Source organism: Myzus persicae, unplaced genomic scaffold (assembly GCF_001856785.1).
Source record: "Myzus persicae strain clone G006 unplaced genomic scaffold, MPER_G0061.0, whole genome shotgun sequence".
Classification (NCBI taxonomy): domain Eukaryota; kingdom Metazoa; phylum Arthropoda; class Insecta; order Hemiptera; family Aphididae; genus Myzus; species Myzus persicae.
Genome location: NW_019104078.1, coordinates 457,528 through 475,425, shown reverse-complemented (window position 1 = coordinate 475,425; position 17,898 = coordinate 457,528). Strand labels below are relative to the sequence as shown.

Here is a 17,898-nt window from a genome sequence, read left to right as displayed (position 1 = left end):
ACAATTTTGCGGAGTCGTTTTGTTGCCGGGCCGCCTATGGTCTACACCTTGTTGTGCCAAATGTTTCCCGATATTACTATTATTATATTATATATTTTCATCGATTTTCATCACCAGCTGCGACACTCCAGAAAAGAATCACAACTGCCTTAGGCATACACGTTACTAGTCCCTTCATTAATTTATGACGGATCATTGACCCTAATGTTGTACTCATCGCTTTGTACGTGTTTGACCACATATTCTTATAACCCTCTACTACTTGTTTTTATTCTCGTATTTGTATTCCACTACATAGAGCAATCGAAATAAAATAAAAAAATACAAAATTATGTATACCTAATCTTTTAAATTTCAGAACTGCCGAAAATGGTTTATTGTTTTTTTTTGTTTTTTTTTTAATTCCACCATTTAAACTTAATTCAAAGTTATAAAACAAATGTCTCATGATAATTTATTACATAAATAATAAGGTGATATATTACTAATAAAACTCATTGATCCATTGGGTAGCTTTGGTTTTAAACATTGAATTCTCTATACAAGTTTCAAATGTTTTGTTTCCTTTATAGAATCATTCAACCATTTTATATATTATGTCACAGTAAATATCCGAAATCTGTCAAAACTAGTTTTAAATAGTCGATACTAGTTTTAACAACTCCTTTACGATGTACACTTATAATTTCTAGTCATTACAAAGTATAGTATTTTTCTATTGTGAAATTGCTATCAACATGTTCACACAGCATCATATTTCATAAAATATTACTTTAAATAAAGAATAGACATTATAATAATTTTTAAATTAAACTATCCAGGAGGTCTATGAGGATCAGCCTTAAAAAATAAAAAAATAAATTATTTTTTTCAATTTCCTCTTTCTTATATCATATATAATACCACGAACTCCAAATAAAGTTTGTTGACATCGTCTTTGTTACAAACAGAAAATACAAAGGTGGGTACAAATATAGTAAGGTATGTAGTTATAAATATAGTTAGGTACAAATATAAATAAAAAAATAAAAATATTAACATATTTTTATATTTGTTTTCTCCGTCAGTGTAAATAAAACATTAAAAAATAAAAAATAAGTAGTTACCCACCTAACAATGACAATATTACTAAGTTCATAATACTTACTGAAAATTAATATATTAAAACTATGTTCTAATACTCATTAATAATATAAAATTGATTTCAGTAAATAATTCAGGTAATATATACCTTCCACCTGCTAACTATTTATATTGTACGTCTTATAGAATATGCGATGAAGTCTATCTAGGGAATACAATTGTATTGTGTTGACATGGTGATTTAATTATTTCGCTTTTTTAGATTCTGAGTGGAACAATGAATGTATTGATTTGCAAAGATGTATGTTTGATTTTTTTGTACCTGTATACATATTTTTATGTAGTGTTAAATTTGTATAGGTAAGGCTTGAACATTTAAAACAAGATTCTTCATACGTGTTTATCATTGGAACTTTAGTCTACCTACCTATCATATTAATATTAGTATAATAAATAGCTTGTTATAAATAAATAATATTAAAAACTAAATTGCCTAATATGTTTATTATAAACAACACTTTATTTTTGTATTGTTCCAGGATAATAACTTATTAAGATATAAGATTTTTATTTTTAAATACAAATATGTTTTATTTGTATCAGTGATTATAATTTTTTTAATTGGATAGTTCTTATTTTAGCTAAACATGATGAAAAAAAATACAAATGTACAACTGAACACAAAGTTGTTACAATTTATTAACTTTTTGTATATATATATATTTTTTTTTATCTTTTGGTGGCCATTTCTGTTTAAAAATGTTCTATCGAACCTCGAAGCTCATTTAAAACTTCAGGAATATTTTAAAAAACTTTAAGGACTATATAAATTTCTAATTAATTTTCACGTATTTAAACTTTAAACTACAAAGAACATATATTATCTTTCAGTTTACAAAGTTAGATTTAGATTTTTTCAAAGCTAACAATTTAACATTTTGATGATACTATAATTGTACATTGCGCAAAGAATAAAGATGCAAGATATTATTATTGAATTAATTGCCATAGATAAAAATTAATATTAAAAATATTAATGTTTTCTTTTAAACTATAGTAAATTATACAATAATTATTGTATCATATAAATATCATACATTTGGACGAATACTTTTAATCGTTTATTTGAGTCAAAACTCAGAAATAATATAAAAATAATAATATAATGATGATGATTTGGTTTCGTTAGAAATTATAGCATCTGTATTTAAAATACATCAATAATTCGAAAGTTATTAATTGCCGAGTACGTTCAATTTGTTATAATATATTTTATAATACTTATGACTGTCTAAATTATAAACAAAATATAAAATTAATAAACAAGTTTCTAAATAGATTTTTTTCATGCTAAAAATATTTAAATAATATTTTCATTCTAACGTAACTACTGAACAATATAATTATTAATTAGTAATTACTCGATATTGATTTTAAATAGTTTAGACTAGTTCAGTTAAAGTAATTTAGATTTTTAGTCTTGTCTTCTTTAGATCCTGATAATTGCTTTTAGGTAATCAAATTAGGACACATATTAGTCAAAATTTGACTTTAAAAATATAAGTTTGTTGCTTAAATGTTCGTATATTCAACAGTAAGTTAGTAACTAACGTTTCTTCAGATTGATAAATGGAAAATGTTGTAATTAGTACTTATATGACTCAAATTAAAGATATCTGCTGACTTTCAAGTCCATTTTCTTTACCAAATTCACATCATCGATTCAGTTGGTATCACTTAATCTATGATGGAATGAAAATCGAAAATTTAACAGTGAATTAATAATATGTGATATAACTAGACATACAAAATTGTTAACATGTTCATGTGAGTACGAATATCACTTAATGTTTAGCTTGTATTTATTAAATATTGAGATTGATTCCCATATTATTATACACAATTTAATAATATTTTTGCATAATATTTTTAAACTAAATACCCAAGTTTTTTAGTGATGATAAAGTTCTGCTAGTTAATTGTATACTTTTATCTTCATTATTGCTATAAGCTAACCAATAATAAAGTAGAAATTTATAATAGTAAAGGTAAAATCAAATGGTTTTTGTAAAGGAGTCTGATAAATTCTTATGGCAAGATTATTAGTTTTCAAAGCCAATTCAAGTACAAATTGTAGGTTTTACAGATTATTGGAATTGACTTAAGTTCTCCTATAATATGTGTCATTCTGTTTCTATGGCTATCCTATCTAATACTTACGGTGTATTTTATTTTATTTGAAAATATACCTAGGTATAGTCATATTTAAATTTTCCTAGTTTTTTGGTTTTTTGATTAATGTTTTTGATATTTATCCTCAGTAGTTATGTATTCTAAAAAAATTATGTGTTTATTATAAAAAAACACCGGTTTTAATTACAATTTTAAATACCTGCCTAGTTTAAATCAAATAATTAACTTAAAATTGAATCAATTTTAAGTGCGATTAAATCTGTAAATTATTTTAAACTATAAAATATATTTTTTTTTTGAATAATAGGATTATTCAGGGTTTGAAATTTCGTATACAATTCATGTTCAAAAAATAAAAATAAAGAAACCTAAAAATAACCGTTCATATTTTATGTGAAAATTTTTGTATTTGTCTTACTACAATGGTGTGTTTATTATTTTTTTTTTTACGTTTGCTGAAACTATACATTATTGTCACGGATTTTTGTTGTTTGAAGTTTAAATGTTGACAGAATTGAATATTCTACAGTAAAATATCGATTTTCCGCAATCGAGTGTATAACCTATTTACAAATATTAAACGTAATGTAACTGAAAAAATTCAACTACTTATTACTGATTTTATAATTTTCTAAAAATAATGATGTTTGCAAAATATTTAGACTAATAATTAGTAATTTTACATTTATTTATTGACATGTAATTTTCTAGTTTGTTTTTTTTTAGTTTATGTTTGATAACATTTTTAATTTTTGTTAATAAAGTTTGAAAATATAGATAATACAAGGTTTATCATTAGTTGAATAACAATTATCATGACTTATAACTACGTATAAAAAATAATTGATAAATGATAAGTAACGTATTTTTGTTGTTAAACTTATTTAAGTACTAAGTAAAAAAAAATCATAAGCGAGAGACTTGAAACTTTTTGCAATTACCTTTAAATTATTATTTTATATTCTCCCTAATATTTTAACATGGAGTATATAAGTAAATAGTGTCAATGTCTCAAGTCTACAATTGGCATACTTCTTTTTGTATTATAATAAAACATCAAAAATAATTCAAGATAGTAAAATATATTCAAAATATAGATATTTTTTCTATTTCATTATAGTGATCATTGTTTTTTTATTTTAAGCCTAGAAAGCACATAATCAAACTTAAATTATTGAGAATGATAAAACTATTAAAGAAATTTTTTTTATAGTACGATTGAGAACATCGAGCTTAGGCCAATGTTGTATATTTTATACTATATTACAACAATATTAATCATTATAATATAACGAAGTCTATAAAAAACTTTGTGTGATAATTAATTTAAATAATAAATATACATATTTATTTTAATTGTTTATTTTTATAATTATTATTATAATATGTATGTTACTTAAAGTTATACATACAAATTTTGAATCGTTCATAAAAATAATAATACTATATTGCAATTAAACATTACAATTTACAACATTACACAATAATATTTGTTGCATAGTTACTAACTCTCTTTTCAAAAGTATGATGCTTGTGCTGAGCCTGAAACCATTTATACATTTATTACCTGTCCATTGGAAGGTAAAAAGTAAAGCTAAATTCTTTCGGATATGATTCAATTTCGTATACTCCAGAAGGAACAAAATTGATTCTGTATTAAACTTGTAATTTGCAAGATTTTTTTTTTAGTTTTTCTAATTATTTTGAAAAGTATAAAGAACTTTTTTTTTGACTCTTTCTCCCATACTACCAATTAGATCTAAACTCTACCAGAAACCATCCTCGAAGTTTAAGGTTGAATCACTTATATTAACTGATCCAAAAAGGTGATAGTCGATGATAAAAATAAAAAATACACTTCAATATAATAAAAAATAAATAGGTTATAAAAAATCACGATTAATATTTTGTTAAATCTTTATTAATTTTATTATTTATTTTATTTTGACAATAAATTACAAATAAATAGGTACCAAGCGATTTTGCGTGATTTTACTGATTATTCATTTTGACATAAACCAAAAAAGACAATTAATATTGTGGCATAATCTAGTAGGTAATAAGAATATTATTGATATGATTTGGAGTTTAATTTAATACAAATATCTACATAATTATAATAATAATTATGATGACGATGATAAAAAAAACTAATAAATTTAGATGTGTAACAATTACGCAATCAAATCGGACATAAATTTGACATTGTAAATGGATATCAAACTTCTGTAACCAGTAACCATTAAACCTGAATTAAAATTCGCTAGAGTCGCTACCCTCAACACTGCGATCTACGTTTAATAATTCCTTCCTGACTACCTAATCAGTTGAAAAGCCATGTCTAAATTCGGTTACTTTAACGATGTTAGTTATTAGAGTTATTGACGTAGGTAAGAAATAACAAGGTAAAAATACACTATTTGTTTGGGTTTTATATTTTAAATCAAGATGCAGATACTTTAACTTCAAAGTATTTAAACTTTCAAATAATTTCGTCTAAAAGTAAGTATATAAATACAAATACAAACCTCAACGTTTTCACTTTATAAACAATATTTTTTGTTTCTTTGAGGTTGGCGAATATAGTGTATAATATAGTATAACATAATGTCTATAGTGTACTTTTGTATACTATTGTTTCATATTGTGTTGTTTCATAGTATTCAAAATTTGTAAAATCAATCTCAAATTTTTTTTACTTTAACGAGTTTTAAGTTGTAAAATAAATTAGAAAAATATTAATTTAACTGAATAATAAAAAATTGCAATTAAAGTGCTTTCTTTAAACTCTAAAAGTGTTTTCTTTTCAGTGTCATTTATTAATCCTGGTACTTATACGATGGTTGGTAATAATTACAATATGTATTTTAGTTTTGAACTGATGTCTCTAGCCTAAATTATGACCAAAAGAAATCAATAGCATATTTTAGGTGGAAAGGTATGAAAAATGCAAAATTACAAATAGGTATCATTTTTTATTTCTAACTATTGGAAAAATTAATATTGATAGTGTAATGGTTTTGAACACCATTACAGTTTTCATATTTTTATAATTATAATATTACGTTTAGTATTATATACTATATATTTATCATAGACGCGCATGTCACCTTTCATTCGTTCTGTAATATCACGAAGTAAAGCCATACATAGGTATAACTATTTTGACTTGTAAACAAAATTTATGATAATCGTTCAGCCTGCTAGACATACGTCTGCCGAATTAGTCTCGTTTCACCACTTGCTCCGTGTATTGTTGCTGCCAGGTCATCGGCAAAGTAAAATAATTTATATTACATTTTGTTTTACATTTTAAATATACGTTAAATAGTACTTGGTATAATTAACTGTCTTGTCGAACATCCAAATCCTCTCGCATTCCCCCGTTTGGCACAGATCTATCACTACGGATACACAATTACACACCGTATACCAGCATGTGATAGACAACAATTTAATTGTTACCGATTGATGATCTATTGTGACAATAGTCTTTAAAAAATCAGTGTAAATCTAATATTATTAGCATATGTCAACAAACCGCATTTTTTTTAAAGCGTATTGTTGAACATATGTTTGTACTCGATCTAATAATTATAGTATTTAATATTTACAATGATTTTATTTAGAGGTAATTATTATTTTTGTTTATTTACTAACTCATAATGAAATAAAAATAAATTATTTACTTGAGAAATGCTTTGTTTCAAAATGATTTAAAAAGTATAACGTCTTATGCACAAATATTTTCCAATAATGTAAGAAAGTTACCAGTGCGTGACAGATATGAGACAATATAATGTGGAACGTATGTCATTTAAGTCGGTCGATATAACAATACTTCGAGTGTACAATACACATTTGACAGGACAGTAAGATAGCCATGTAAAAAAATACCAGTGCTTTCCTCGTTAGAAAGGGAGGTCCCTTGGAAACGTTTTTTAGTTTCATTTTTATATATAGGTATATAGATAGGATGTACATTGTACACACTCGATGTATACAGTGCAGCTGAATACGTGTTCTACCCAAATCAGTGACAAGTTTGTTCAATACTTAAAAATATATATAAGATATGTGTCCGGTTTTTTTATTTATTTATTTTTATTTCAATATAAAAAGTTGTATACATACCGTCGTACGCTTTACACGTGATTTCCAACAGCCCATTTTCTACAACGGGTGGCAATGTGGAATTCCAAACGACGTTTTTCTCGTCGTCTAAGATTTCCAGTCTGCTTGGCGGTACTATATAGAACAAATGGTCAAAAAATGTTATCAAAGAACCTTTTACGTATATTAAAGTATTTTTTTTTAAAAACAAGAAAGGTTATTATAGTTAGAAAATAAAATATTATACATTAATACATTATTTGCTCTGGTTTTTATTATTACGATGTTATCGTTTTTTTATAAGCTACAAATTGTAACGAATTATTTAATGATGTATTGTTGTATAGATGTATATTGTGGATGTTTGAAGAACTGAAAATAATTTTACTCGATAGTAGAATATTAAATTATAGTATTCTATATCACAATGTATAATATTACTTAATATTAATTAATTTAAGGCTCAGATGTTTATATATTTGCATGTCATCCGTTTATTAGTCATTACCATATTCTAGATAGGCATCTATTTCAGATAGCAATGTGTTAGGTAAGTACAGTCGATACTGTAGGCGACATCATAAATAAAAGATGTCATCAATTTATAAAATATTTCTTCACGTTTTCAGTTTTAAAAAGAAGAGTGCATACTTATAAAGTTATAACTTTATCTTTTTTAAGTGCAAATTTAAGACCTTTTTCCGCAATTAAGAGGACGCCCACACATCCATAAATTGTTGTTAAAAAATGTTTCGGGTGAAAAATAACCACTCAGGGAACAGTCATACATGATAAAGACGACAATATTTCCTGTACCATAGGGTTTTTATTTTTTTTTTGTATTATAAATTCAAAAAAGTGATTATTATTTTAAAATACTTTATTTTTTAGTTTTTAAATGTAAATAATCGTATTTGTATTTATGATACCAAACAAATAAAAATGCTATTAGACAATATTTTCTTTTGTATCATGTGTTCTCACTGGAGTCTGAAACTTTGAATAGTTCTTGTTCACGAAAAAATGTTTTTTTATAACTTTGCAAATCGTAATTCAAACAATGGTACTTACTTGGGTGTCATAGTATTGTAAACAATAATCAAAAAAAGTATTTAGGTGTTATTAGGAAACAATTTATGTACTATTTATTTTTTTGTTATCAATTAGTCAATATATCCTATTAACTTCGGTAGGATAATATAATTACTCTAGGTATATATTTACTTTAAATATAAGTAAAGCTTTGTTTGCAGATTTTAACAACTAAATTTCAATTATTTACTAAAAAAAATTTGTATTTTTATATAAAAACATGTTTATTGTTATATATTTTTATTCATTTTTAGCAATATCTAACGGGTATTGATTAACTTATAAGTAACTGTGAATATATTTTAATTTAAAATAATTATTAACTTAAACACATTTATAATTTAGAGGCTATTATGATTTAAGTTAAAATTAAATTATCATACACTTATCATTGTATTAATTATTGCATATACAATTAATGTATTACATTAATTTAAACGTGAGTTACTTAAAATTAGTACCTATCAGTCATATTAGCAACAGCATCTGATATATTATGTAAAACGAAAGATTTTGGGCGGTGATCACAAATCCACAACAATTTACAATCAATATTGTTTTACCACAGTTCCAAATACTTTTAATTGAAGTCCAGTGAAAAGGGAATTTTTAGGAAAGTATTCAATATTATGTTTAAAATAGTATTTAAAATATGTTCAAATAATTGTCCGTGGAGATCGTATTTAATACTTAAAAAAATATTAAAATATTAATAGTTAAATAAAACAAAATACTGCATGGGACCACTTATAAGTTAATTTAAATTAGTATTCAAATATTTAATAATTTAATGTTTAAAATTAATTATTAAGTAGTTAAGTTTTGTTGTTAAGTTTAAGATATCAGTTAATTGCTGAGCTAACTATTGGCTGAAGCTAACAAAAAAAAAAAAAATTATATTTAAGATTTAAATTTACTCAAAGTTTTCTAAATACTATTGAAAATATACGATGTATTTTTAATAATTTATTAATGTTATCTAACGTTTTTACCTTTTTTTATAAATACATAATTAATAAATCGTGACTTTTTATTACCAATTTTATTCGAAATTTCAAGATTTAAGTACCTTAAAGTCTATTACAAGAATTTTGTGTTACTGTTTTTAAATTCAAATGGTTATCTCCTAGTTTTAGTTCAGAACTATTTTAAACTAATTGTTATTATTATTGTTATACATTTTTATAAGCAGGCAATTTTTTAAAGTTAAAAATGAACGTTCTTGAAAAATAGTTGAGTTAATACAAATATTTTTTTGTTGGTAATGTGAGGTCAATGCAAAATATTTTTTTTATAAAAAGATCTATTCTCCCTTTTATATTGTTTAGTTATGGCAGCATACTTTTTTAGATTTATTTTTCAAAATATTTGTTTTTATATTTCTCTTTAATTTTTTGAATAAGTGTAAGATCAGTTATAAGTTGCTTGCTATGTCGTTTAGCGTGGAGTGATTGTGAGTACGCACCGCCCGTAGACACCAGTTCCCAGATGGGTGACCACCCAAGTTTTTAGTGGTAAAAACCTTGTCACACTTACACGAGTTTAAAATCAACCGTATACCGACCCCAAAAAAACCATAACCTCTATAATAATTAATTACCATAGTTGCCGGGCTTATAATTTATAAGTACTAGGCTACTCGTAAGACTCTGAGACTCTAAGAACCTGTAGACTGAGTAATTAAAATGTTCAATTTTTGGTGTTGTGTAGATTTATATTTTGTATAATTAAATCAATTTTGTATCAAATTTATCCGATCCTAAAAACCAAATCATACCTAAAGCTTATCACATGGGAAGTACACAATATTTACACAATATTGATATGATATTATAGGTATTTATGTACAGAATAGTCAAAGAAAAATCATTAAAAACTAAAAAGCCGGATAGATAAATATGATAAAAAATAGTAAAATACCCGTTCGAAAATTGATTAAAAATCAATTTTGAATTTAAGAACCTATATAAATTCTCAGAAAAAAATATTTCTTCTGGATATAAAATTTTAAATGTTTGCTATCATTCAAAAAAGTTAAAGGCTACAAAATTATAACAATAAAGAATAATCATAAAAAGTTCATGTTTTTGTTTTAATGTTTTGTAATAACTTCGATCAAACGTTTATTATGTGAAATAAATAAATTACCTCAAGTTTTTTACTTCCTACATATTTTATAACTTATTTCACTTTTTTATTGAAACAAATTAATTTCTTTTCACAAACGATACGAGACAGTTTTTACCTACACAGATTAGATAGTATAAATTGTTTTAACAAAATGTAGTTTAATTCAGGCATTCAGAAGTATACTTGAATTCTTATTTGACTTTATTTTTTTTTTTTTGTCGTCACCAGTCTACGCCGATAAAGCATAATTTAAGCATATAGAAGAATCTCACCGCAGCCACCGTACAGAGTGAACTTTAATTATAGCAAAGGGGCAAGACGGCAGCGAAAGCCGTCACTTCATTTCACACATCAGACGCTAACCACGGTTTCCATAAAGAAACCACTAAAATGATTAAAAAGGTGGTATCACCATTTTATAATAATATAATTTATATTACCTACAATTTTTTTAAACTAACTAATTGATCTAGAAACATACAACCGTTTCCGGTAATCTATAGTGTGTTCCTCTATCATTACAATTATTTGAATACATATTTGGTTTTAATATTTTATCAATATTTTGTATTATTGCTTCAGCGGCGTTTATTATATACTTTATTTTATTTATTCTCGACGAGTGATCTGTCCGATGTTTACATTATATAGTAGGTGGGTGCCTACGCATGTATTCATAACATAATATGTTGTGTGGTGTTGGTGTAATATTATAAATTATACTGCAGTTCATTTAATATTAGTTTAAACCAAATTTTGTTGATTTATTATTAGTATAAGTAACCTATTAGCATATTTATTATTAGCGTAAATACATGACATAACAAATAGTATAACAACCCTAGAAATCTCTTCAATTAGTCTGTGTAGTGTGTAGTTATATTTTGTTTTAATTGGATTTACCTACAATATTGTTAAGACTTATCGGCAATTGTATCGTTTTTTATTTTCTACTTCTTTGATACTAATGTTAAGGTTAAACGAAAAACTGGTACGGTCTACAATAGTCAAGTTTCCCAAACTTTTATGAAAAAAAGGAATAAAATATCAACGATTATTTTTAAATTTATTTTACCGACGATTGATGGAAAACTACGAGTGACAGCTATGTAATTTTATGATTGTATGTGTACAGAGGATACAGCTGTAACTGTTTTAAATTTTTCTTCGTTAAAACTAATTATTCGAAATTACCACCATAGATATTTACCTAGAGAACCAATAAATTCTGATTTCAATATCTCTGAAGAGCGGAAAACTATAATGGGGGCTAAACCTAGGTCATTCATGATATTTGACAGTGAGCAACCTGATTCAAACATTTTGATATTTGCTTCTGACTTTGCCATTAATATGACGTATTCTAACAAAATCTGAATCATGGTTTATGAATGATACATTAAAAGTTTTCATCTAATATGTTTCGACAATTTTACGTGAAATGAGGAGAGTATTGTGTGTACGCGTTTTTATCAAATAACTCAAAAAATCGTGTAAAATTGTTTTACAACAAGTTATCATTAAATGCATACTCCATACAAGTTTTTCGACATCCAAAACTAAAATATAGAATTATGGATTTCAAAATCGCTGCTACGAGTGCAATAAATGATAACAACAAATGTTGTGTGAAAAAAATACTTTGCAAGACAAACTACACAACGAATGAGAGAGCTTCTTAAAAATTATTATTAATATAAATTATATTATATTATATTTATTGTACCTATATTTTATGTTTATTTTATCTGCCGGCTACTTTGTATGCACTTATTTGTGTGTTTTATTCATTTTTACATTATTTTTTTGTTTTAAGTATTATTTTAATTTAACTTGTTGACGCTGGTGATTTATCAAAATTATATTATACACATTGTAAATATTTTAGGACCCCTGACAATTGAATTTCGAACAGTACCAGTTTTCCGGATTTTTTTCTTTTGTTATAAATTGTATGGACTGTACTAATATTCCGAGCAATCAATGTTAGGTATCTAGTATCTACCTATCATATACCTAATTACATATTTACCTACAATTTGGTGATTTATAAGTAGCACATAATATGTGCAAGATAATTGTTTTATATCTATAGTAATTTTAAAAGTAAATACTTTTAACTTTAAATTTTCCATTTTATTTTATTTGTATTAATTGATCAACATTCTGGACAATTTATACGAAACAATTGATCTATTTTCCAACCCTCTCAACATAATTTATACAAAAATTGAAATGTACAGTGTTAAATTATGTAAAAATTTAATATTTATGTAAGCTAATAGTAGTTGTAGTTGATTCTAAAAATTAAAAATAAATAAAATAGGTAGTTTATAAATTAATAATATTATTATTAACTATGTTAGAAAATTTTTCGAATAAGGTATAAAATGAGTGATTTAAGTTATTTTTACAACATAAATAACAGATTCAACATTCAAATTTATGAAAGGTGTGCGATCGATTTATTATAGAATTTAATTATTTAGTTGTAATACTAGGTATAATTACAGTTTATAGGTAATCTTAATTTTGGGAGAACGCTAATTTTCTACAATAATATTAGGTACATACCTAGGTGAATAATATGTGTACTAAGCAATAAATATATTTATTTAACTGAAGTGTATAAATTATGTATAAATGGCTGGCTCTACATTTTCATAGTGAGCACGTCACTGTTCATTCGTAAAGTATTAACGCTAGTAATATACACGAAATATTGTGTATGTTTTCTTTGTTATCAGTAATATAGAGATTAAAATTCTCTTGAATGATTTATTCATCACTCTCGTGAACAACATGCGACATCCATGTAAATTACAAAAAAATTTGTTTAGCTTAATGTATGAGAATTTGGGTTTCCTTGAAGTCTTGAATATATTCAAATTACACGTCATATAACATAATATTATAAATACTTGTTATAGTATTTAATAAAAAATAATAGTGGTGCAATCAAGGGAAGTGTTTTTATTGTCTGGCCGTTATATTCACTATTTAGTGATGAGCGGCCAAAAATATAAAAGTCGATTGCCTGTTTTTAAAGTACCAACCTATACATAAAACACTTGTTTTTTTAATAATACAATGTATATATTTTACTCAAGTACCTATACATATTATATTATTATTTCAAATTATATGTTACTGAATGGCACCTAAATTTATTCTTCTTCTCGTTTTTAATTATGTGACGGTTAAAAATGTTTGAATCATAATAATAAGTTATACTTTTAGAATAAATTTCGGTAACATCCATGATAGTTATTTGAGTGAAATATTTTTCACCAAATTAATCGATTGGATTATGTTGCCATTTAAATAATATTGTATTTAACCTAACCTACGATTATAATATGCTGTGTACGTGCACCATGATTTGAACAAGAAAAAAATAATTTGAGTGAAAAATACCATAGGGAGATTTGAGATTTTTAATGAGAATATCAAGAAAGGTATTATTTTTAATTTTTAATATGCATATTGTTTCTAAAATTTTTCATATTCTAACTTAACCTAATAATAAAGTCAAAAGAGAAAAATTTTTTCTTTCATAATATGGATAATATGTAAGCATAATATTATAATATTATCTTATCTAGTCTACAGAATAATCTTTTCTTTGAAAAAATCGTACCTCGTAGAGCTTTTATGAACAACTGGTAATTATAATAATTACTAAATATATCAATAGATAATCAGTTACGTTCACTTAAGTTACCTAACTTGGTTCCATTTGTAACATACCTACCCAAGGATAAAGAATTACGATGAAACTCTATTGTTCAAGGTCAAAAATCGTAAAAAACAATGTACAATATACAATTTAATTCAACGGTATAGAAATAGCAGAAGCAATAATTTTTGTAAGAAATAAAATTGAATGATCAAACGTGACACGAGAAAAATAATGTGTAAGTAATATAGGTAGGTATGAACACAGGATACAATATCATGATGGAGTACGCAGGTCAATTAAATTTAACCACTCAGTGTTTCAGTCTGTTAAAATTATTTATTTAACTGCAGCTGTCAGCTGCGAATGCGGTAAATACTTACCTATAATATCGAGTAAAATAAAATTGTTTCGCGTCGGAGAATACTCAAAATCCTCTCGGCATCTGTACTGACCCCCGTCAGATGTACGGACGTTCTCAATTATTAAAACATCGAATCCTTTGCTTTCTGTGTAATAAATTCTATCTTCCATGGAATGATCCGACCAATGTTTGCTGGTTGTGTGCTCTCGTTGATCAATGCTGTTTAAAAAGTATACACAGTGCATATTACTATCAATTTAATTTTACAAAACTACTTTTTTCATTAACTATGAGGCATTGTTTTTTTTCGATTAATTACATATTAATTTAATAACCATTAAAATACTTATTGATTTAATACTTATAACTTTAAATATTAATCAATTCATATCCTCAGTAATTAAAATGACTGCCATAATTTCAGCTGTAGGTACATAAAAACACTGCACACTGTTCAAAATTAATCTTAAGATTAAGACGTCAATGGCTCTGATTTGCAATGAGAAATGACGAGCATATTCCTATAACGTCTTATATAGCTATGGCTGTAGCATTCGCACATTATGAGTGACGTATATGTTATATAGATAACTATTATGAAGAAAATCAAGAACACAACATGCGTACATAATCTTGAGATTAGTCTGAAGAAATAATGTTTATAGAGTTACACGCTATACACGCTTGAATTATTTATTTTTAACATCTGTGAACTTGTATTTTATTATTTTCTACTTAATAGATAAATAATTTGGGATGAACTCGTTATTTCAAAATTGCAATTATTCTAATACAAATTCACATTTCAAGCACATTATAATATTTAATAGGTCTGGCCGGTAGGTAATAAATAATGATAAAGCTCATGGTAGTTATATTTAGCGCTTATTGGTCTACAGTTATGATAATAATATCAAACTCTCACAATTATTACTGCACCTACCTATTATAATACCTACTAGTATATAATTTATTACATAGTTATTAAACGGTTTTTTTAAATTTATCGATATGCATTTTTTTTTTTTTGAGTGAAATACATGATTATACAACGTAGGAATATGAAATAAATAACAAGGATACATATTTTACAATAGCTTATATTAAATTAAATTGTCCAGTCCTGTTTCTCAGAGAAACAAGAATGTTTTGACTTCCTATAGGAAATTACGGTTCAAGGGTTTCAATCATGCCGTTGGATGTTTTGTTTTTGTTTTTGCTTCACAGTAGGTGTCACATTCGGTGAGTGAGTATTTTATTGAAAATAGGGTGCTTTTTACTCTATATTATTAAAACTCTTGTACACTTTATTGAATTGTTGTAATTTTATGTAAAATTTCTTACTTGATGATGGTTTAATCTAAGTCGAGGGATAAATTGAAATGTCTTTAGTTATTTTTAATTATGTATCTTGGATAAATATGGGCATTCTATAGTTAGTTAATCATAGTTGGGACTAAGATAATTAGGACTAACTCTAATTGACTAGTTGTATTTACTAACAATCTTGTGATAGAAACATACATATTACAATAAGAAAGTATTCTTAAATTTGTGATACAACCCTTAAAAGAGTAATTATCCTATTTTGGTATTGAGTTAGATAAATTCACTTACGACGGTGGAGTCAGGTGCTACTTATAATTGGATAAAATGTTATGATATGTTTTTTTATCAGTATTACATAACTTAAGTAATTTAAACACCTGTTCTTTTTTAAAATAATTTTAATAATCTTCAATTTCTTAAAAAGTTTTGACGCATCTCAATATATACTTTTTTTTCAAATTACAACCACAATTTCCAATGTAAATTGTTAAACATAATGTATGTTTTAGATTCTGAGCAGAGTGATGAATATATTGACTTTACAATGATGTGTGTTTTTATATTTATTTATTTATTTTTTTTTTTTTGTGTCTGTCATCACGGTTTCTTGCAGTTAAAATGCTTCGATTTTCTTAAATAGCAGCGTTTCTGGTAGGAAAGTGAGGTGCATTCGGGAGGTCAAAATTTAAAATTCTCAATAGTTTTCAAAAGCAACTGGAAAAACAAACAAAACAATTGAGGAAAAACGGGAATTTTTAGATTATCGAAAAAATCGATTTTGGTTTTAGTGTAACTATCAACAGCTCAAAAATGACCGTAGATACATTACATTTTTACTGAATATTTGTGTAAGCATTTTCTAAACACCATAACATTTTCAAAAGATTTTGATTCATATCTAACTATTTATAGGTATATACAATTTTCGATTATTATTTGTTTTTTTTAAACCCAAGTCGATTAAAATATTTTCGCTCTGTCAAAAAACTTGAAAATGTAATACAAGGTTCTTTGTAAGCTGTTGTTAATGGACATTTAAAAACAGTTGAGCGTAAATCCACAATATTTTTTTATGAGTGTTTAAACTTAGAATTTTGACAAAATTCGTAAAAATCATGAAAATCAGCAAATTATATTTAATGGGAAATTCACAAACATTTTTTATTTATATCTAAGATTTAAAAATTGTATTCGAGATTTCTTATAAGTTTACCTACCTTTATCAAAAAAAAATTTCTACTGGAAAGTCAAATTAAATTTTTATGATCGTTTGAAGTTGAAATTTTAACATTGGATATTCACTCGATTTCTATTGTAGCGATTTATTTTATTTTGTTGTAATTCAACGAATTACTGTAGACACTTGAAATTTACACTAAATATTGATATCATCAATTCATATACTTGACAAAATTTTTAAAATATTCTGACTCGTTTTAGGCTGTTGACGGACATTTCCATTTTCCTTTTTTTTTTCTATAAATGTCAATAAAATTGTATTGATTGGGTCAAAAAGCATGAAAATTTAAGACTCATGATAACTTGTTACAATAGAAATTGAAAAATATCAAAAATACTTAGACAAGATTTTTTTTTATAAGCATTAAAGTTCAATTTTTGACAATATTTATCAAGTTGAAAATTGAAAATGATTTTGTAGTTAAAAAAGTATAACATTTTCAATTCTTATAGCTAAGGATTGATAATTTAAAACAAAGTTCCATTTAAGCATTTTTTTCCATGACTAAGAAATCTAAAAAATATATGAATATAGTTATTTTTACAGACATTTTAAGTTTAAATTTGGACAAAATTGCATATTAACACAAAGAATTATGGTCATCATTTTGTTGTAATTCGGTTCCAAAACTGCCCAATTTTACATAGGTATATTTAATATTTTTCCAGCATCACT

At 25.3% G+C, this 17,898-nt stretch overlaps 1 protein-coding gene across 1 annotated transcript in view; it reads right to left on the bottom strand.

Annotated features, from left to right (window-relative positions):
- LOC111038398 (neural cell adhesion molecule 2-like) overlaps window positions 1–15,151 on the bottom strand; it is a 76,893-nt gene extending 61,742 nt beyond the window's left edge. Inside the window, exons 1-3 of the mRNA XM_022321471.1 lie at window positions 14,990–15,151; window positions 14,674–14,873; window positions 7,411–7,524 (exon numbers count right to left, since the gene is read on the bottom strand). Coding sequence (XP_022177163.1) covers window positions 7,411–7,524; window positions 14,674–14,824 — 265 coding nt within the window. The 5' untranslated portion in view covers window positions 14,825–14,873; window positions 14,990–15,151. The remainder of the gene's footprint in view (window positions 1–7,410; window positions 7,525–14,673; window positions 14,874–14,989) is intronic.
- Between the last annotated feature and the right edge of the window lie 2,747 nt (window positions 15,152–17,898).